The 16,916-nt window shown below is 38.6% G+C and overlaps 1 protein-coding gene across 15 annotated transcripts in view; it reads left to right on the top strand.

The window, feature by feature from the left end:
* The window catches only part of LOC143750623 (3',5'-cyclic-AMP phosphodiesterase 4D-like), a 291,108-nt gene that overhangs the window by 240,708 nt on the left and 33,484 nt on the right, over nucleotides 1–16,916 (top strand). For 9 of the 15 annotated variants that reach the window (XM_077243791.1, XM_077243787.1, XM_077243789.1 and 6 more), the window contains 2 exons: nucleotides 10,117–10,308; nucleotides 12,804–12,866. In XM_077243791.1, the coding sequence (XP_077099906.1) occupies nucleotides 10,117–10,308; nucleotides 12,804–12,866 (255 nt within the window). Of the gene's footprint in view, nucleotides 1–823; nucleotides 1,073–10,116; nucleotides 10,309–12,803; nucleotides 12,867–15,037; nucleotides 16,683–16,916 lie in introns of those variants that run through there. The other 6 variants (XM_077243790.1, XM_077243798.1, XM_077243799.1 and 3 more) reach the window with 4 other exon arrangements.

The following is a 16,916-nucleotide window of genomic DNA, read 5'->3' as shown; positions in this document are numbered from 1 at the left end:
TTAACTTTAATTCATTTTTATTTATTTGATGTGCTTTCATAATTTTTATTTGGCGTTTTTATATTTCTATTTACCTTTCATTTATTTTAGTACTTTTTTCAGGTAGTTGCCAATGCAATATTTCTAATTATCATTTAATTGTATTGTCTAATAATTATATTTTGTTATTTCTGCTTTATTTCAGTTACCATAAACTGTGTAAATAGTGTACCTTTAGTAAACAATAGCACTGTTTGTCTTGTTTCATCTTTCCTTTATTTTATAAAGCACTTTACAACTACTTTATGTATAAAAGTGCTGTACAATCATGAAAATTTGAGACATAAAAACAAACATATCAACACCCCTAATTTAAAGAAAGAGAATACAAATCAGCTTTTAGCTGAGCTTTCAAACTTGAAATACTAGTGGCGACTCTAATTGGTGTCTTAATTGATATTTTGATGTGTGTTAAATCTGAGCAGAGTTTGAGTCTTTCCCTAAACTCTATTAGAGGCTTGTGACGTCAGGAGAAACGTGAGAAGCAGGAGGTCTCAATTTGCTCCGTCTTGGAGGATGAATTGAGATGCTGAAGGGATCTCTTTGTGTTTTTTCTCTCCCTTGGGTGATGTTCTTCTTGTCTTGTCATAGTTAGGGTGAGTGTGTGTGTGTGTGTGTGTGTCTTTGAGAAGTGGGCTCTGACGCTGTCACCAGCTGTATTTCCACCCCCTCCGCTCCCTCAAGCCGTCCGCTCTGGTTCCCTCGCTGAGATACGGCACACACATACAGGACCCTGAGGGTTTATCCCTCCTCTCACACACACACACACACACACACACACACTCCCACTGCTAGGCCACTGCTAGGACTAGAAACGTGATATTCACTCCGGCTTACTTCTCCTGCAGACACAGAGAGACTCAGAGACTCATAGTTTGAGCACAGATCTGGATTATCTGGAGAACATGTCCATCACGGAGAAGGACAGACTTTGACGAGGTCTAGAGAAAACCGAGAGATATTTCGTCATGAGTATCATTATGAAACCGCGCTCGCGTTCCACCAGCTCTCTCAGGAACACGGAGGGAATCTGGTAAAGTTTGACTTGTTCTCGCTTTCACAGGCATGCATTCAGATCCGGCTTACTGTTCAGTGAGAAAAGTGTCATCTACCGCAGATCTGCTCTTTGTATCAATATTAAATATAGTTATACTTTGGTATGCACCCACATAGAAATTTGATGCTTATTCTTGGCTAATGAAAGCATATTAATATGACTGAAGATGTTTTTAAAGCTGTTTTAGATCAGAACTATATATATTTGTGTGTGTGTGTGTGTGTGTGTGTGTGTGTGTGTGTGTGTGTGTGTGTGTGTGTGTGTGTGTGTGTGTGTGTGTGTGTGTGTGTGTGTGTGTGTGTGTGTGTGAGTGTGTGTGTGAGTGTGTGTGTGTGGTTGACAATTTGGATATACATATTCAAAAGTATTTTACATATTTGTACGTTTTTTTAATAGTATCTATTTTATATATATATATATATATATATACGTGTGTGCGTGTGTGTAATTCAAAAGTATTTTACAGATTTTTATAGATTTGTAATAGTATCTAATATATCCATATATATATATATATATATATATATATATATATATATATATATATGTGTGTGTGTGTGTGTATGCATGTGTGTGTAATTTTTATTAATACTATTATTTTATATGCAAATAGTCACCGTTTGATTATTAATCACTACTTTTTATGCTTATGGCTCTATAAACACTCTGTTCCTATAAAATATACATGATACATACAAAATATTTAGTCAACATGAAACTCATTTTAAATTTTGTAACCTATTTCTGAGTAAAACAGGATAATTAACAAGAACACATGTAGGACGAGACCTGTTCGGTCTCTGTTTGAGATCTGGAACTGACTGCGTTGTAAAAAGTGGCTGTTACACACCAGAAAGGAGTTGAAAAACAAGGGTTTGGTGACGTCAGCCGAAAAGGAAAGTTTTATATGGAATAACATGCAGTAATGAATTGTTCACAATAATGTAATCTGTAATTTCCAGTTGACCACTGCTAGTTCTTGTGTACGAGTGTAGTGTGTTGTTGGCTGACATCACTGTGGCTTTAGTGCGGTGTAAAAATATCTGTGCCCATAGAAAGACGTGAATCTTTTCCCAGCGTTGACCACTGGTCATTCGCTTTTCATAATCCTGTCGGTGGGGAGCTTGAGTCAGATTTCAGATGTGTCTTTAGAGAGCATTCACAACACAAGAGACAACAATAGCTCACGCATTCCACCGCCTGAATAACCAACAGTTATTATCCTGCAAACACCATGCATACGGCACAATAGGCATCATTATTGCAGGATAATAATCGTTTCACAATCCTTCACTGAAACAGTAAGGTGACTTTTCAACTATGAGTGTGTTTCAGGAGCATATTAAAGAGCAGATGCCCCAGTACGCTCCAATGCTCGTCTCTTTCTCCTCTCGGCTCACACCGTCAGCTCTGACCTGGAAACGCTGGGAAACGCTCGTGGCACGTCACCAAACCTCTTTGTCTCTGGACTCGGTCTCCTGCCTGCCATCTATCCAGGGACGACCTCCACCAAAATAGGCCAAGGGCATCTCTCTTTTCCTCTCTCTCTTCCTATGCGTCTTCGGTACCTTTATAAATAAACTCATTGTCGTGTGTAGTTGACGGTCAGGGCATTAGAGAGGGCATCTCTCGGGCCCCTGTGGTGCGTCAGGCTCTCAGAGACGGGCCCCGGTGGACCGATACCTGCCAGCCAACCCCATGGTGACTTTAAAGACAAGAGATGCAGCTGTTCTGTGACGTGTGGATCACGTGATGAGCGAGCGTGTGTGATGTTAAGCCTTCGGCCTGATGTCTGGTGAAGCAGATCGGATGTGTCAGCTCGGCCTGCTGGATGAAGGAGTTTTCAAGAGTGTGTTGTGCTGCTGTATGTGTGGCGTTTTCCATTCCACTGCGCTACTTTTACATTGTTTTTCAATATAAACGCATTAGACAGACGTGTTTGACCGCTGTGCTCACGCTTTGTAGCGTCTCGCGCATGACATGGCATTCTCAAGGTAAAAGAAGTAAAAACTGCGTCTCTTGCCGTTGCACTTTTTTCCTATCCACTGACTGCATCTCGCATTTTTAACATCAAAAAGAGTGTCTTGTTGGGTTTTATTTGGCTTTATATTACATTTAAAGTGATTTTTCTCCACCAAAATGGAAGTTGTCATCATTTATTGTGTTTAACAGAAAACAAGTCACACCTGACTATAAGTTGCACTGGGTCAAAATTGCATTATTTTAGTATCGTTTTAGTCACATTTTAGTATTACATATTGAAATACTGGTAAATAAAAACGCAGGCTCATGAACCGCATTCAGCGCAAAGTTCCAACACGTTTCAGATTATAAAAAAAAAACTTGAAAATGAAAGGAAAAGAAATATTCTACAAAATACCTGTTCCAAAGAAAAATGTAAATGTCCCGTGTTTGAAACTGGATGACACGTAAATTTTAAATTTTAATGATGACATCATTTTTGGGTGAACTGTCTCTTTAAGAACGTTGCATTGTGATTTTTCATACATAAATATCCCCATAGATATACACTGGGGATGCTTTTGCAATTTAAACATGACATGAAATCAGAATTCAGCCTGTTTACTTTCTAAATAAATACATTCGCGCAAGTTAACGTAAAAAAAAATAATCTCTCCTTAATCTCACATTACAATACTAACCACTTCTCCACTGATGTGGCCAAGGGCCTGAGGTTGGAAAAAAATGACATTGACCAATAATATCACAGATGGCATGTTTTACTTTTCACAGTCTAATCAGAACTGAAGGATAAAATCAGCTTCATATTAAGCATATTAAGAAAAAAAAGCATCATATTATTGAACTTAGATGTGTTGTGAATGATGCTTCATGTAAATGCATCAATCCCTGCATGTTTGTGGTTAATGTGCGTAAACAAATGTTCATCTAATATCCTTTAGTACTCGATTTTCCCCCCCAATCCACGCCACTTTGACGTTTAGTGTATTTAGTCCATTCCCATGGTGACCGTCCAAGATAAACAGGTTTGAGTGTATTGGCACCGTGTTGCGGATTGGTTATTAAAGTAGACGGGGAAGTGATACGGTATATCCGTTCTGTCCCTCCAGCTCTCCTCTGGAGGTCATATCACAATACACTTCTCCAACAGTATCGCCTAAAGCTCAGGTATCTTTACACACACGTGCGGTCTCACACTTATGCAGAAGTGCATTAGGACGATAACCTGCTAATGGAACTAGTGTAATACTTCTCCTTTAGTCACAAATCTGAGGTCAAAACAGGCCAAATCCCACAGAAGTGCAGAGCACGTCCCAGTGCGGGAGAAACATCCCACGGAGAAGCTAAAAGCAGTGAGTTTTCCAGGCTCCCCAATGTCTCATTTGCTGTGCGTCACTAGACATCAGGAGGTTTACTTGTGATGTTCACCATGCTGGTGCATTTGAGAGCTTATTTTTCTCATATTAAATGGGCAAATGTTTGGTGTTACATTGCAGAACACGGATTGTCACACAGATTAGGGTTTAGTTGAAGTGTGACGTGAGGAGAAAGGTGTCTAACTCGAAGCAAAGTCTTCGTCCTGAAGGATCTGACTGCAGGTGATTGATTTATGCGTCTCTCTTCAAGGTCACGCTCTCTGTTACGATCATCAGGATTTCAGAACAGAATTTGAGTCGGGGTTGCAAACAGGCTGCAGAATGGCAAGGAAGTCGAATTAAAAACTATTTAGATAAAACACACATAACTGCACTTTGTCAAGACATACTTTGAATCTTAACTTTTTTTTTTTACTTTTGAAGAAATTTTAGTTAGTAGATAGCAAACAGACCGATGATTGATTCATAGATAGATATATAGACAGACAGACAAACAGACCGATGATTGAAAGATAGATAGATAGATAGATAGATAGATAGATAGATAGATAGACAGACAGATAGATAGATAGATAGATAGATAGATAGATACACAGACAGACAGACAAACAGACCGATGATAGAGAGATAGATAGATTGATAGATAGATAGACCGATGATAGAAAGATTAATTGTTTTTAATAATATGTCAGGCCGTTGAATTTTGCACAGTCGTGTCTCAACCACAGCGATGCAAATGTGGCCGAAGTGTAAAACAGGAAGGAAAAGAAGTTTCTTAGACCTCAAAACAAGTCTTTCAAAACATTCTGGTGTCGAAGCCTTAAACACGAGGAAAGAGCTTAAACTCTGAGATCAAGTGACTCAATCATGAGGAGAGGACGAGTTCTCGCTGTATCCATCAAACATTAATCTGCGCTTCAGCAAACCTTTGAACATTAGTCACAAATAAACCTGTGTACATTAGTCACAAATAAACCTGTGTACATTAGTAACAGATAAACCTGTGTACATGAGTTGAAGCTGTCATGTCTCCTCAGACTAGACGATGTGACAGCAGTGTGTTGTGCTAAACATGCAGTGGTCTGGGTTGTGTTAGCGAGTGTTTCGATCGGACAGCTCTCATCCTTTTTAGGAGAGGAATTTCAGCATGTTCCCGACGATTACAGAGAGCCGTTTATCAGTTTCTCTTTTCTCATGCCTCTAATGTTTTGAAATCTCCTCTTTTGTTTGGCCTGCAAAGTTTTGAGCGTCTCGTTCAGGCGGTTCCAGTTCCTCGTGTTTCTACCATTTCACCCATTCAGGCTTTCTAGGAAATTGTCGTGTGGAGTGAGTCACTGAGGATTTGTTTGGGTTTCAGATGAGCTGGTGCTCGCGGGGAAACTCGCTCACCTCATGCATCAGTGTGTGTGACGTCATGAGAACACGAACCACAGCTAAACACACTGACCTGTGGAGATGTGTGTACCTGTGTGTGTTAGACGTCACTGAGAGGGAAACCTCTGTGCTTCAGTCACTGCTAGCGTAAGCTCATTATGATAAGCAGCTTTAGCTTTAGGAAAGTTCACAAACACGGGCTTCATACAAGGTGCTTCAAGTGCTTGAAGTACTTCAACTAGAACGTTTGTCATTTAAGTAAATTTAAGTTAAAACAGCCATATTTATGAATAAGTACTTGACAATATATACATGTTTACATCTGAAATAAGTGTTGTTGTTTTAAAAAAAACACAAATACAATCTTTTCACGCCAAATTAATGCTGCAGCCCGTCTGATTTAGATATTGAGTCATTTCTCATGACTATTAGTGTGATATTGCTCATATATTTCCAATTATATAATACAACTTTTATTCTTCAGGTCAATCATATATTCTTTGGGGGAAAAAATTATTTTAAATTAGGAAATGATTTAGGGGATTGCATATGATGGACTTGAATAGGATTTTGAAATCCTATTAAAATTGCATTTCTGAAATATTTTAATATTAATTCAAATTTATTTGTATAGTGCTTTTCACAATACATATTGTTTCAAAGCAGCTTTACAGAAAGTGCATTTCAGAAATGTACATAGAAAAACACAGTTAGTTAATCATCTATTAATTTAGGGCATAACATATCGCCGGCCTTGAGTCGTCTCTTCACAAGCGTCGAGTCGTCTCTTCACAAGCGTTTAGTCATCTCATCACAGGCGTTGGGTCATCTGAAGTCTCCGTGAGAGGCTGGAAACAAACTGGAGCTGACGAACGCTATTTACCTCGGGACTAGCGTCCCGAGATAACAGCAGAAGAGCAGATGGGAAATAATTAGCATAGCTGCTGTTCATAATATTAATGCATTCGATCTAATTCGAAAGTAGTATAAAAAGGTAAGCATTATCGAACAATATCAGGAAGGCTATTCCGGAGTTTAGGAGCTAAATGCGAGAACGCCCTCCCTCCTTTAGTGGACTTAGATATCCTAGGAATGACCAGAAGCCTCGAATTTAGTGATCTTAAAGAACGCGATGGATTGTATGGCGATAGAAGGTCCATTAAATACACAGGAGCTAAACCATTTAGGGCTTTATATGTCAGTAGTAATACTTTGTAAATTATACGTAACTTAATAGGTAACCAGTGTAGAGATGATAAAATAGGTGTTATATGATCATATTTTCTTGACCTAGTAAGAACTCTAGCAGCTGCATTTTGCACTAACTGTAGCTTGTTTATTGAGGATGCAGGACAGCCAGCTAATAAAGCATTACAGTAATCTAGTCTCGAGGTCATGAATGCATGAACTAACTTTTCTGCATCAGAAACAGATAGCATGTTACGTAGCTTTGTAATGTTTCTAAGGTGGAAAAGGGCTGTTCTTGTAACATATGAAATATGATTTTCGAAAGACAAGTTGTGGTCTAGTATAACACCCAGGTCTTTTACTGTAGTGGATAAAGTAACAGGACATCCTTCTAAATTAAAGTTGTATTGTAAGGGATTTTGTGGGTAGTTTTTTTGGACCAATAAGTAATACCTCCGTTTTATCTGAATTTAATAGCAGGAAATTACACGTCATCCAGCATTTTATATCTTTGAGACACTCTGTCAATTTAGATGAGTTAGTGTTTCCATCTGGTCGTGATGAAATATATAATTGAGTGTCATCAGCATAACAGTGGAAATTAATTCCATTTTTCTTATAATATTACCAAGTGGGAGCATATATATTGAGAATAGCAGAGGGCCTAACACCGATCCTATCGGCACTCCATAGTCTACTGACGTTATCTTCGATTTTTCCCCATTTAAACAGACAAAATGATAACGGTCTGATAAGTACGATCTAAACCAGCTTAATGCCTGTCCCTGAACACCAGTGTAGTTTTGTAGTCGATCCAAGAGTATTTTATGATCTATAATGTCGAACGCAGCGCTAAAATCGAGTAGAACTAGTATTGAGATACAGCCTTGGTCAGAAGCTAAAAGTAAATCATTTGTAATTTTAACTAGTGCAGTTTCTGTGCTATGATGCGGTCTGAATCCCGACTGGAATTTTTCATATCATTATCTTCTTGAAAGAATGAATTATCATTTCATATCATTATCTTCTTCTTGAATGATATCTTCTTGATATCATTTCCTTGAAAGAAAGCACAAATGAGCGGACACAACTTTTTCTAGTATTTTAGACTTAAATGGAAGATTTGAAATGGGTCTGTAATTTGCTAGGTTATTTGGATCTAATTGTGGTTTCTTAATGAGAGGTTTTATTACTGCCAGCTTGAATATTCTTGGAACATGACCTAAAGATAAAGACGAGTTAATAATATTGAGAAGAGGCTCTTCCACTACAGGTAACACTTCTTTCAGTGGTTTAGAGGTAACACTTCTTTCAGTAGCTTAGAGGTAACACTTCTTTCAGTAGCTTAGTGGGTATTGGATCTAATAAACATGCTGTTGGTTTAGATGCAATGATAAGTTTATTTAGCTCTTTCTGTCCTATAGTTGTAAAGCGGTGTAGTTGTTCTTGTGGGGCGATAATTGAGGCTGATTCATAAGACACCATAAAAGATTGTACATTTACAATTGTGTTTCCGATGCTTTCTATTTTCTCATTGAAGAAATCGATAAAATCATTACTACTATACTGTAACGGAATATTTTGCTCTGGTGATGTTTGTTTATTTGTTAGTCTAGCCACGGTGTTAAATAAAAACCTTGAATTATTTTGGTTATTTTCTCTTAGTTTGCGGAGATGCTCAGCCCTGGCTACTTTTAGAGCCTCTTTATAACGTGACATACTGGCTTTCCACGCGATTCTAAAGACCTCTAAATTAGTTTGTTTTCCATTTACGCTCTAAGTTATGAGTTTCTCTCTTGATAACATGCGTAGCACTGTTGTACCATGGTGCTTTAGTTTTCTCTCTAACCTTTTTTTAATCTAATTGGTGCAACAATTTCTAATGTACTAGAGAAAATGGTGCTCAAACTGCTAGTCATTTCCCTTTTTTAGAATTTGAAAGATAATAAAGATATTGTTTGATAAGTGAGATCTCTGATTGTATTCCTAGAAAATCAAAAACGCTAGTGCTTGAAAAGTCATTGAAAGTCCTGGATTTTAATTTGACAGTATCTGTATGAACACTGTAAACATCTTCATCTTCATTCTCAGATCTGTGAGGTTAATTTTCAGCGCTCAGTAGTGCAAGAGTTTCACTCACATTTGCGACAAAAAATAAATGTGTGCAAACTATAAAAGTTTTTTTAAATGCTTTTTTAAAATGCATTTCATTTTTATGAAATTTAAGGTAAAAAATATTTTAAATGGCATAACAAACATCTTAATGATTATTTTAAGAGGTCTTAAATATGGAGATGGAAAACCAGGAATGCGACACAGCCTAATGTTATTATTAAACTTCAAAAGGCTATGATTTAATTAATAAATATGAGTGCTGCACGTTTCAAACGATTGGTTATGATTTACTGTTGATAAATAATGACTATGTTTACTGTATGATGTTTATGTTGTAGATGGTTGTAAGAGTGCATATTTTCTCATCTTTTTGAATAAGCAGCTGGCAATAGTAAAGCAAAATAAAAGTCCCGGTGTGTTTTAGTCCTGCATTATTCATAGATTTGTTTTTCCTGGATTTTCTTGGTATTTTGGTTACAACACTGTAACTAGGATTTAATTCAACGTAAATACTTGTATTTTCTGTCACAGGAAGGAAAGACTAATAACATTATTAACACATAATATTTATTATATACAGTTTTTACTAGTACCGGTACAATAATCTGTTTTCTACAGTGTGCCCCTAAAGTTTTTTTAATGCACTCCAAAACTTGCTGTAGTGGCCAAAAGTGACGTCCGGCCTAGGAAAATTGACATCTTCACCCTTTATTCAAATATTATTAAAAATAGTTATAGATTTTTGTTAACATATTGGAGCATACAGCTTGGAGTATAACGCAATGAAACATGACAAACTGTGACAACAAATTTTTTTTTTTTTTTACCAAATGTAATATGTTAAGTCTACCTCTTGTTTATTGGTTGTGTAACACATGCTCTCTCTCTCTCTCTTTCTCTCTCTCTCTCTCTCTCTCTCTCTCTCTCTCTCTCTCTCTCTCTCTCTCTCTCTCTCTCCCTCCCTCTCTCTCTCTCTCTCTCTAGCTTTGACGTGGACAATGGCACGTCGTCAGGACGGAGTCCCCTGGATCCCATGACGAGTCCGGGTTCGGGTCTGATCATTCAGGCTAACTTCGTGCACAGCCAGCGGAGGGAATCGTTCCTCTACCGCTCCGACAGCGACTATGACCTGTCCCCGAAGTCCATGTCCAGAAACTCCTCCATCGCCAGTGACATGTGAGCACTCCAAAACATTTCAAATGTGCCATTCTCCCATTATCCTTTGCTTTATTTGAGGTCTGTTGAGTTTTCTTTTCTTTGGACACGCTTTTGTTTTACAAAAGCACATTTAGATATGAGATGCTTGTGTCGTGGTTCATCATCATTTCATTTGCCCATGCAGCTATAAAACCCATTTCTTACAGTTTTCCTGTCCAGTAACCAAAAAAAGGAAAAGAATAGTGATCTCATTTGTTTTACCTTTTTTTTTTTCAACAAACAGATCTACATGTCGAAAAAGGACCAATTAGCCAAACCCAAATTATGCTAATTCAAAACAGGCCCACATAAACATTTAGCTGTCTCATCCATTGATGACATTGTGTGTGTGTGTGTGTGTGTGTGTGTGTGTGTGTGTGTGTGTGTGTGTGTGTGTGTGTGTGTGTGTGTGTGTGTGTGTGTGTGTGTGTGTGTGTGTGTGTGTGTGTGTGAGAGAGAGAGAGAGAGAGAGTGTGTGTGTGGGTGTGATGTGTGTGTGTTTGCCTTCAGGTCACATGACCCTCTTGTGTTTACCTCAGCCTTTCTCTCTCTGTCTACATCGTTTCTCTTAAATGCACAATGAGGAGAACAAAAGTCTTTATGAACACTATCATTCAAAGTTTGGTGTCAGTAAGATTTTTTTTGTAAGAAATTAAGACACAAATAAATGCAATTATCACAAATAAATGTTGTTCTTTCTATTCATCAAAAGATCCTGATAAAATGTATCACGGTTTCCACAAAATATGAAGCATTTTCATCATAAATGTTTCTTGAGCAGCAAATCATCATATTATACTGATTTCTGAAGGATCATGTGACACTGAAGACTGGACTAATGATCCTGAAAATTCAGCTTTGATCACAGGAATAAATTACATATTACACTATATTCATATAGAAAAAAGCTATTTAGAATTATAACAATATTTCAAAATTTTTACTGTATTTTGATCAGATAAATGCAGCCTTGTTGAGCAGAAAAGACTTCTTTCAAAAACATAACAAAATCATACCAACGCCAGACTTTTAAACGCTAGTGTAAATATGTCCGGTCAAAACCTCTCACCCTCATGTTGTTCCAAACGTGTGACTTTCTTTCATCTGTGGAACAAAATTAGGATTTTTTAAAGGATGTGCATTTTGCTTTTCAATTCAGCAAAAGTATATGATTGCTGGCGGTCTAAAAGTCTAAAGTCTAAAAGGCTTATAAAGCCATAGTGTTAGTGTTTTTTCTTCTTTCGAGAGCACGGTAGCCACAGTACCCATTAAACATCAAAATTGTAATGATATGAAGGTGAGTAGATGATTTTTGGATGAACTGTTCCTTTAATATGACATTAAACGGCTAGTTCACCCAAAAATGAAAATTCTGTCAGTATTTACTCTCCCTCATGTTGTTCAACCCCGCAAGACCTTCGTTCATCTCCGAAACACGAATTAAGATATTTTTGATTAAATCTGAGAGCTGGATCACTCCTCCATAGGCTTCTTCAGGGATTGACACTTGTTCCCCGAAAAGTTATTAAAGACATCGTTAAAATAGTCCAAGTGACTACAGTGGTTCACTCTTAAGTTTATCAAGCGACGAGAATACTTTTTGTGCGCAAAAACAAACAAAAATAACGACTTTATTTCAACTATTCATTTCCTTCTCTGTGGGCCTCGAGTGAGTTAGCGTAGTGTGATCGCGTAGAGCTACGTCACACGTAGGCTCACTATTGGCCGCCGCTGGTCATGTGTGATGATGCTTGTGACGTACAACACAGAAGCGCTGCGCTGTTACACTAGTGAACTCACTCGAGGCCCACAGAGAAGGACATGAATAGTTGAAATAAAGTCGTTATTTTTGTTTTTTTTTGCGCACAAAAAGTATTCTCATCGCTTGATAAACTTAAGATTGAGCCACTGTAGTCACTTGGACTATTTTAACGATGTCTTTAATAACTTTTCAAGGGAACAAGTTTCAATCCCTTAGAAGCCTATGGAGGAGTGATCCAGCTCTCAGATTTAATCAAAAATATCTTAATTCGTGTTCCGAAGATGAACGAAGGTCTTACGGGGTTGAACAACATGAAGGAGAGTAATTACTGACAGAATTTTCATTTTTGGGTGAACTATCCGTTTAATAAAGCCAAAGCAAGTAGCCAAAGTCCCTGCAGAACCTGAGAGAGACTCTTTAGCGGTTCTCTGACCTCTTCAGAGACACGCTCGTTCATAACAGCTACTTCTCAAACCACAAAGGCAGAAGAAGCAACGTGTGTGTATGTGTGTGTGTGTGTGTGTGTGTGTGTGTGTGTGTGTGTGTGTGTGTGTGTGTGTGTGTGTGTGTGTGTGTGTGTGTGTGTGTGTGTGTGTGTGTGTGTGTGTGTGTGTGTGTGTGTGTGTGTGTGTGTGTGTGTGTGTGTGTGTGTGTGTGTGTGTGTGTGTGTGTGTGTGTGTGTTTGTCTGACAAACTGTGTCCTTGTCGATAGGAATAACCACCTGCCGAGACCGGGTCTGGTCTCTCGGAGATCTGAGCCGGTTATTAGTGGAAAGTAAGTTGTGGTTCTGATTCTGGCTCGCAGCTCCTGGCCTTGCTCTTCCTCAGAGAATGCTCTTGCTTGTCTAATTTGCATCACCTCGCTTCACCTGTAGACATGAGCATCACGGTCTCACATGCATCGAGAACCCTCACCTACACCCTCACCATTTAATGCACAGAATACCAACCAAATCAACCTGCTACGCAAACCTCAGGGGATGCAAAATCAGGGATGTGCCTTCAATTCTCAGGTTGATTTGATTGGTCGAAGATTCTGGGCATTAAACCCTGTGTGTGTCGTAAGAGCGTAGGAGAACGTTATGAAAGATATCGCATGAGAAGACTGAGTTCGGATGACATGCTGCTTGTGGCTTGGATGTGTGTGAGTGTGTGTTTGTCAGTCTCTATCTCTGCCATGATCCTGCATTGCATGTGACACTGATAATAGCAGTTTAGAGGCGCACATGTGACTATTATTATTATTATTTCCTCCAGCCGCCATGAATGCATACGCTCTATTGTGTGGCCTAATTTAATGTTCCTCACTAGATTGATCTAATAAGCAGTACAATTTAATAGAGATAGAATGTATGTGAAGCTTTATGTCAAATGCTGAAATTGATCAATTAGATTCTGGTCTGCAGTCGTCACATTTAAACTGAGGCAAATCCATCAGCACCTCAAAATGATCATAAATATTGTAGACACGATTGCCATATGTTCACAATGGTTTTAGGAAACGCAACCCTGTGCTTTCATTGCATTGAAACCCAGTGAGCTTCCTAATGCCTAGATAGGTGGCTGCCTTCTTAGACAGTATCCTAACTGACCCTCATAAGGGACTGGTTTAGAACGCTTTACATTGTTTCATATTTTACTTCACAATTGTTTTCTGTAACATTTTGCCAATGCAATTAATTTTATGCCTGTGCACACATACTGTATAAATAGTTTAGATATTTTTGTATTATTATTAGTATGTAAAATAATATAAAATAATTCAAGTATAATACAAAAGTAATATGTATTTAATTATATATTATTTTATAATTATTATAAAAAAAATTATTAATACTTTTCAGTATTAAATAGGATGTATTAATAATTAACATTTCTCTCGCTTTTTTAACGGATCTCTTTGCAAAGCATGAACTCCTATTGCAAGTATTTGCATGCTACTTCTCTTTTGGGACCTTTGCATCTGAAGCACACTTGATACCTTAAATTGCTGCCTTTATAGACAGCTCACTAGGTTTTGGAACAGACCATAAGAATGCAACAGAATAGAGGTGCGATTATGAACTATTGTAGAAATGACTTAAGTTGCATGACAAAAAAAGCACACAAACAGCAGGAGGCTCAAACAGCCCAGATCATATAGCGAAAGCAAAAGAAACGTTGATGGGAGATATCAGTGCACTTCCTCTCTCTGGCATGATTTCTGCAAGCTCATAGTGTTTCTCTATGTAACCCTGCACCAGCTCATGCATTATGTAGAGTCCCGAGGGACGGCGGACGCACGTTTTTATTTCGTTTTGCCAGAGAATCCATTCTTATACCGGAATGGCCGGAAATATCATGTCGGTTCCCGATATTACCTTCTACCGTCACTACTGATCTTGAAGTTTTAGACGTTCATCTGCCTTCGGATTAACAGTATTGCACTTAGTGCATTTGTAATTAATACTGTTGGAAAGTCTGATTCATTTTTTGTGAATCCGTTTGATCAGATTTCAATAAAAATGTTCCACTTTATTTTTGATAGTGAAACACATTTGGTTTTGTTCAGAATGATTAATTTTCTATTTAAGGCCTGAAACTTACTCGCCTACATGTTTTCTAGGTATGCAAGCTTGATTTCACATGTCATTTCACTCCAGAATATGAGAAAACAACTCATAACACAACTCAAGTACGTCTTGCATTCTCTGTGTTGCCACAGGGGGCATTATCATGAAGTTTATTATATCTATGGGCAGTTCTCATGATTAAGCAAACGTTTGAAACTGATCTTACTAAGTAAGCTGGTAAAACCAGTTAAACTGATATTTCGAAGTGAAAATGCATTATAATATTTGCAGATTGTTTGTTTACTTTCTTAATGTGTAACAATAAATACGTATTACACTGTATTATAACTTTGGTTATAACTATCCATATACAATGCATTATAAAGTGCACAATTAATGCATTCAAAATATTTTTATAATGCATTCAAGTAAGGCTTTAAATACAATCTGCAAAGTTATAAAGCACAAAGTCCACGGCTAAATGAGTTAATCGGTCCAACAAAAAACACCTGCCTGAAAAGCTTTGTTTGTAGTCCTGACATTGTATCCGTTTCATGTTTTCGTTCCGGCTCGCCCTCAAACAAAGTTAGTTAAAAGACCAGGAAGAGTTTATCAGTATGTCAAGCAAATGCTGTTCTTTTCTTTTCTTTCACCGATACAGCAAAACAGTTAGCGTAGTTACAGAAGTGTTTACAGCACCTCAGGAAGTTATTGTTAGGGCCGTTTACATTTCTGACATGCTCCTTAAACTGTAGACCAATCACAACAGCCTGGGGCCTGCTGACCAATCAGAGCAGACCGCAGTTTACGGAAGGCGGGTTTTAAAGAAACGGAAGGTAAAACAGCGTTCAGACAGAGGGTGAAAACAGGCATTGTTTCTGTCATGGACCATGTTGGAGATCACTACTATTGCTGCTCTGTTCCTGTTGTGGAAGCAAATACACCATAACATGTCTGGCTTCACAGCAGCATCCAGAGGCATGTGACACAACTCTGTGAATTTCACTGCACACGGATAACCGGATGTGTCAATAAGCTCTTCGCTGATTGGCTTGCGACAACGCGTTATAGGAATTTCCTTCTTGAGTTGAAATTTTTCAACCTGCGCAGAAGACGTGATTGAGGCGAATATCGCACGTTCGCGCCAATCGTGTCGCCCAATTCGTGTCATTTGCGTCTATTCGCGTCTTTGCATTGACTTTGTATGTAATCTACTCACACAAATAATTAAATTAGCTTTTGGTGTGCACACACCACCAGAAAAACAATGAGCATTCGAACATTAAATCATGTAAATATACATCCCCTGAACAAATGAACCTGTAAATGAGCAAAATAGGAGCCCTTAAAACTTTTTAAATATATTTATTAAGTACTCTGTTTTCTTACTGACATGACAATGACAGAAAATAACTAGATAGATAGATCTAGACAGACAGACAGACATTGGCCAAGCATTGGACTGATTTAGCCTAATATTGAAATTCACAGGACTTTAAGACGAGCTGGTTTCATCTGTGTTTTCCACTGAACTTCCGGCTTTGATAAGCTGCCCGCTGTCTGTCCATTTAGTTTTTCTGAAAGCTTTGGCAGTCTCGGCATAATGAGCACAGAGCTCATAAATGGCCCACTTTGCCAAGAGTTAGTTTTTCAATCTCTATAATGGAGTCCGCATCAGTCACAGACGTCAGGTGTGGTTTATCTGCAGTTCACACACCTGACCTGGACACTTTCTTCTTCCTATGGCAGTAGGTTGTTGCACTTGCTGAAGCCGTGGCCTTGTGCTATGTTTAGCGCTCGGTTTGCGACACACACAGCACAGCGCGTGATACGCTACACACACGCCTGCCGCTGACCTTTTCTTCCCCGACGGCGTGTGGAAATGAAGCCGCCATGCATACATGCACACACATGGAGGAACACACACACGGCATCATGCTAAACCGCAGGAGTGTCAGCGACACACACATGCTGAAACGGTCACGAGTCGCGCGTGAAATCGGACGCTTCTTCAGCCTTCCGGATGACAGGCGGAGAGGGTATGTCGTGTGTTCGTGTTGCTCTGGAGTTCTCGTTCTGTGCTAAGAAACCTCACACACTCACACACTCGTGCTGTAACCCCCACCGCTGTGACTAACAGCCACTAGCTGCTCACTAACTGCATTTACTGCGCACAAATGAGCCTGCAGAACACCTACAGGTCAGGTTATCCGATTAAAGGGGTCCATGCACACTGACTGTCATTTACTACTTACTGTGGTTCTACACTTTCA

Source organism: Siphateles boraxobius, unplaced genomic scaffold, assembly GCF_051911475.1.
Source record: "Siphateles boraxobius isolate OS27281-9 unplaced genomic scaffold, OSU_SipBor_1 25, whole genome shotgun sequence".
Lineage (NCBI taxonomy): Eukaryota > Metazoa > Chordata > Actinopteri > Cypriniformes > Leuciscidae > Siphateles > Siphateles boraxobius.
Note: the sequence above shows the minus strand (reverse complement) of the source record. Positions and strands in the feature narration are given on the sequence as shown.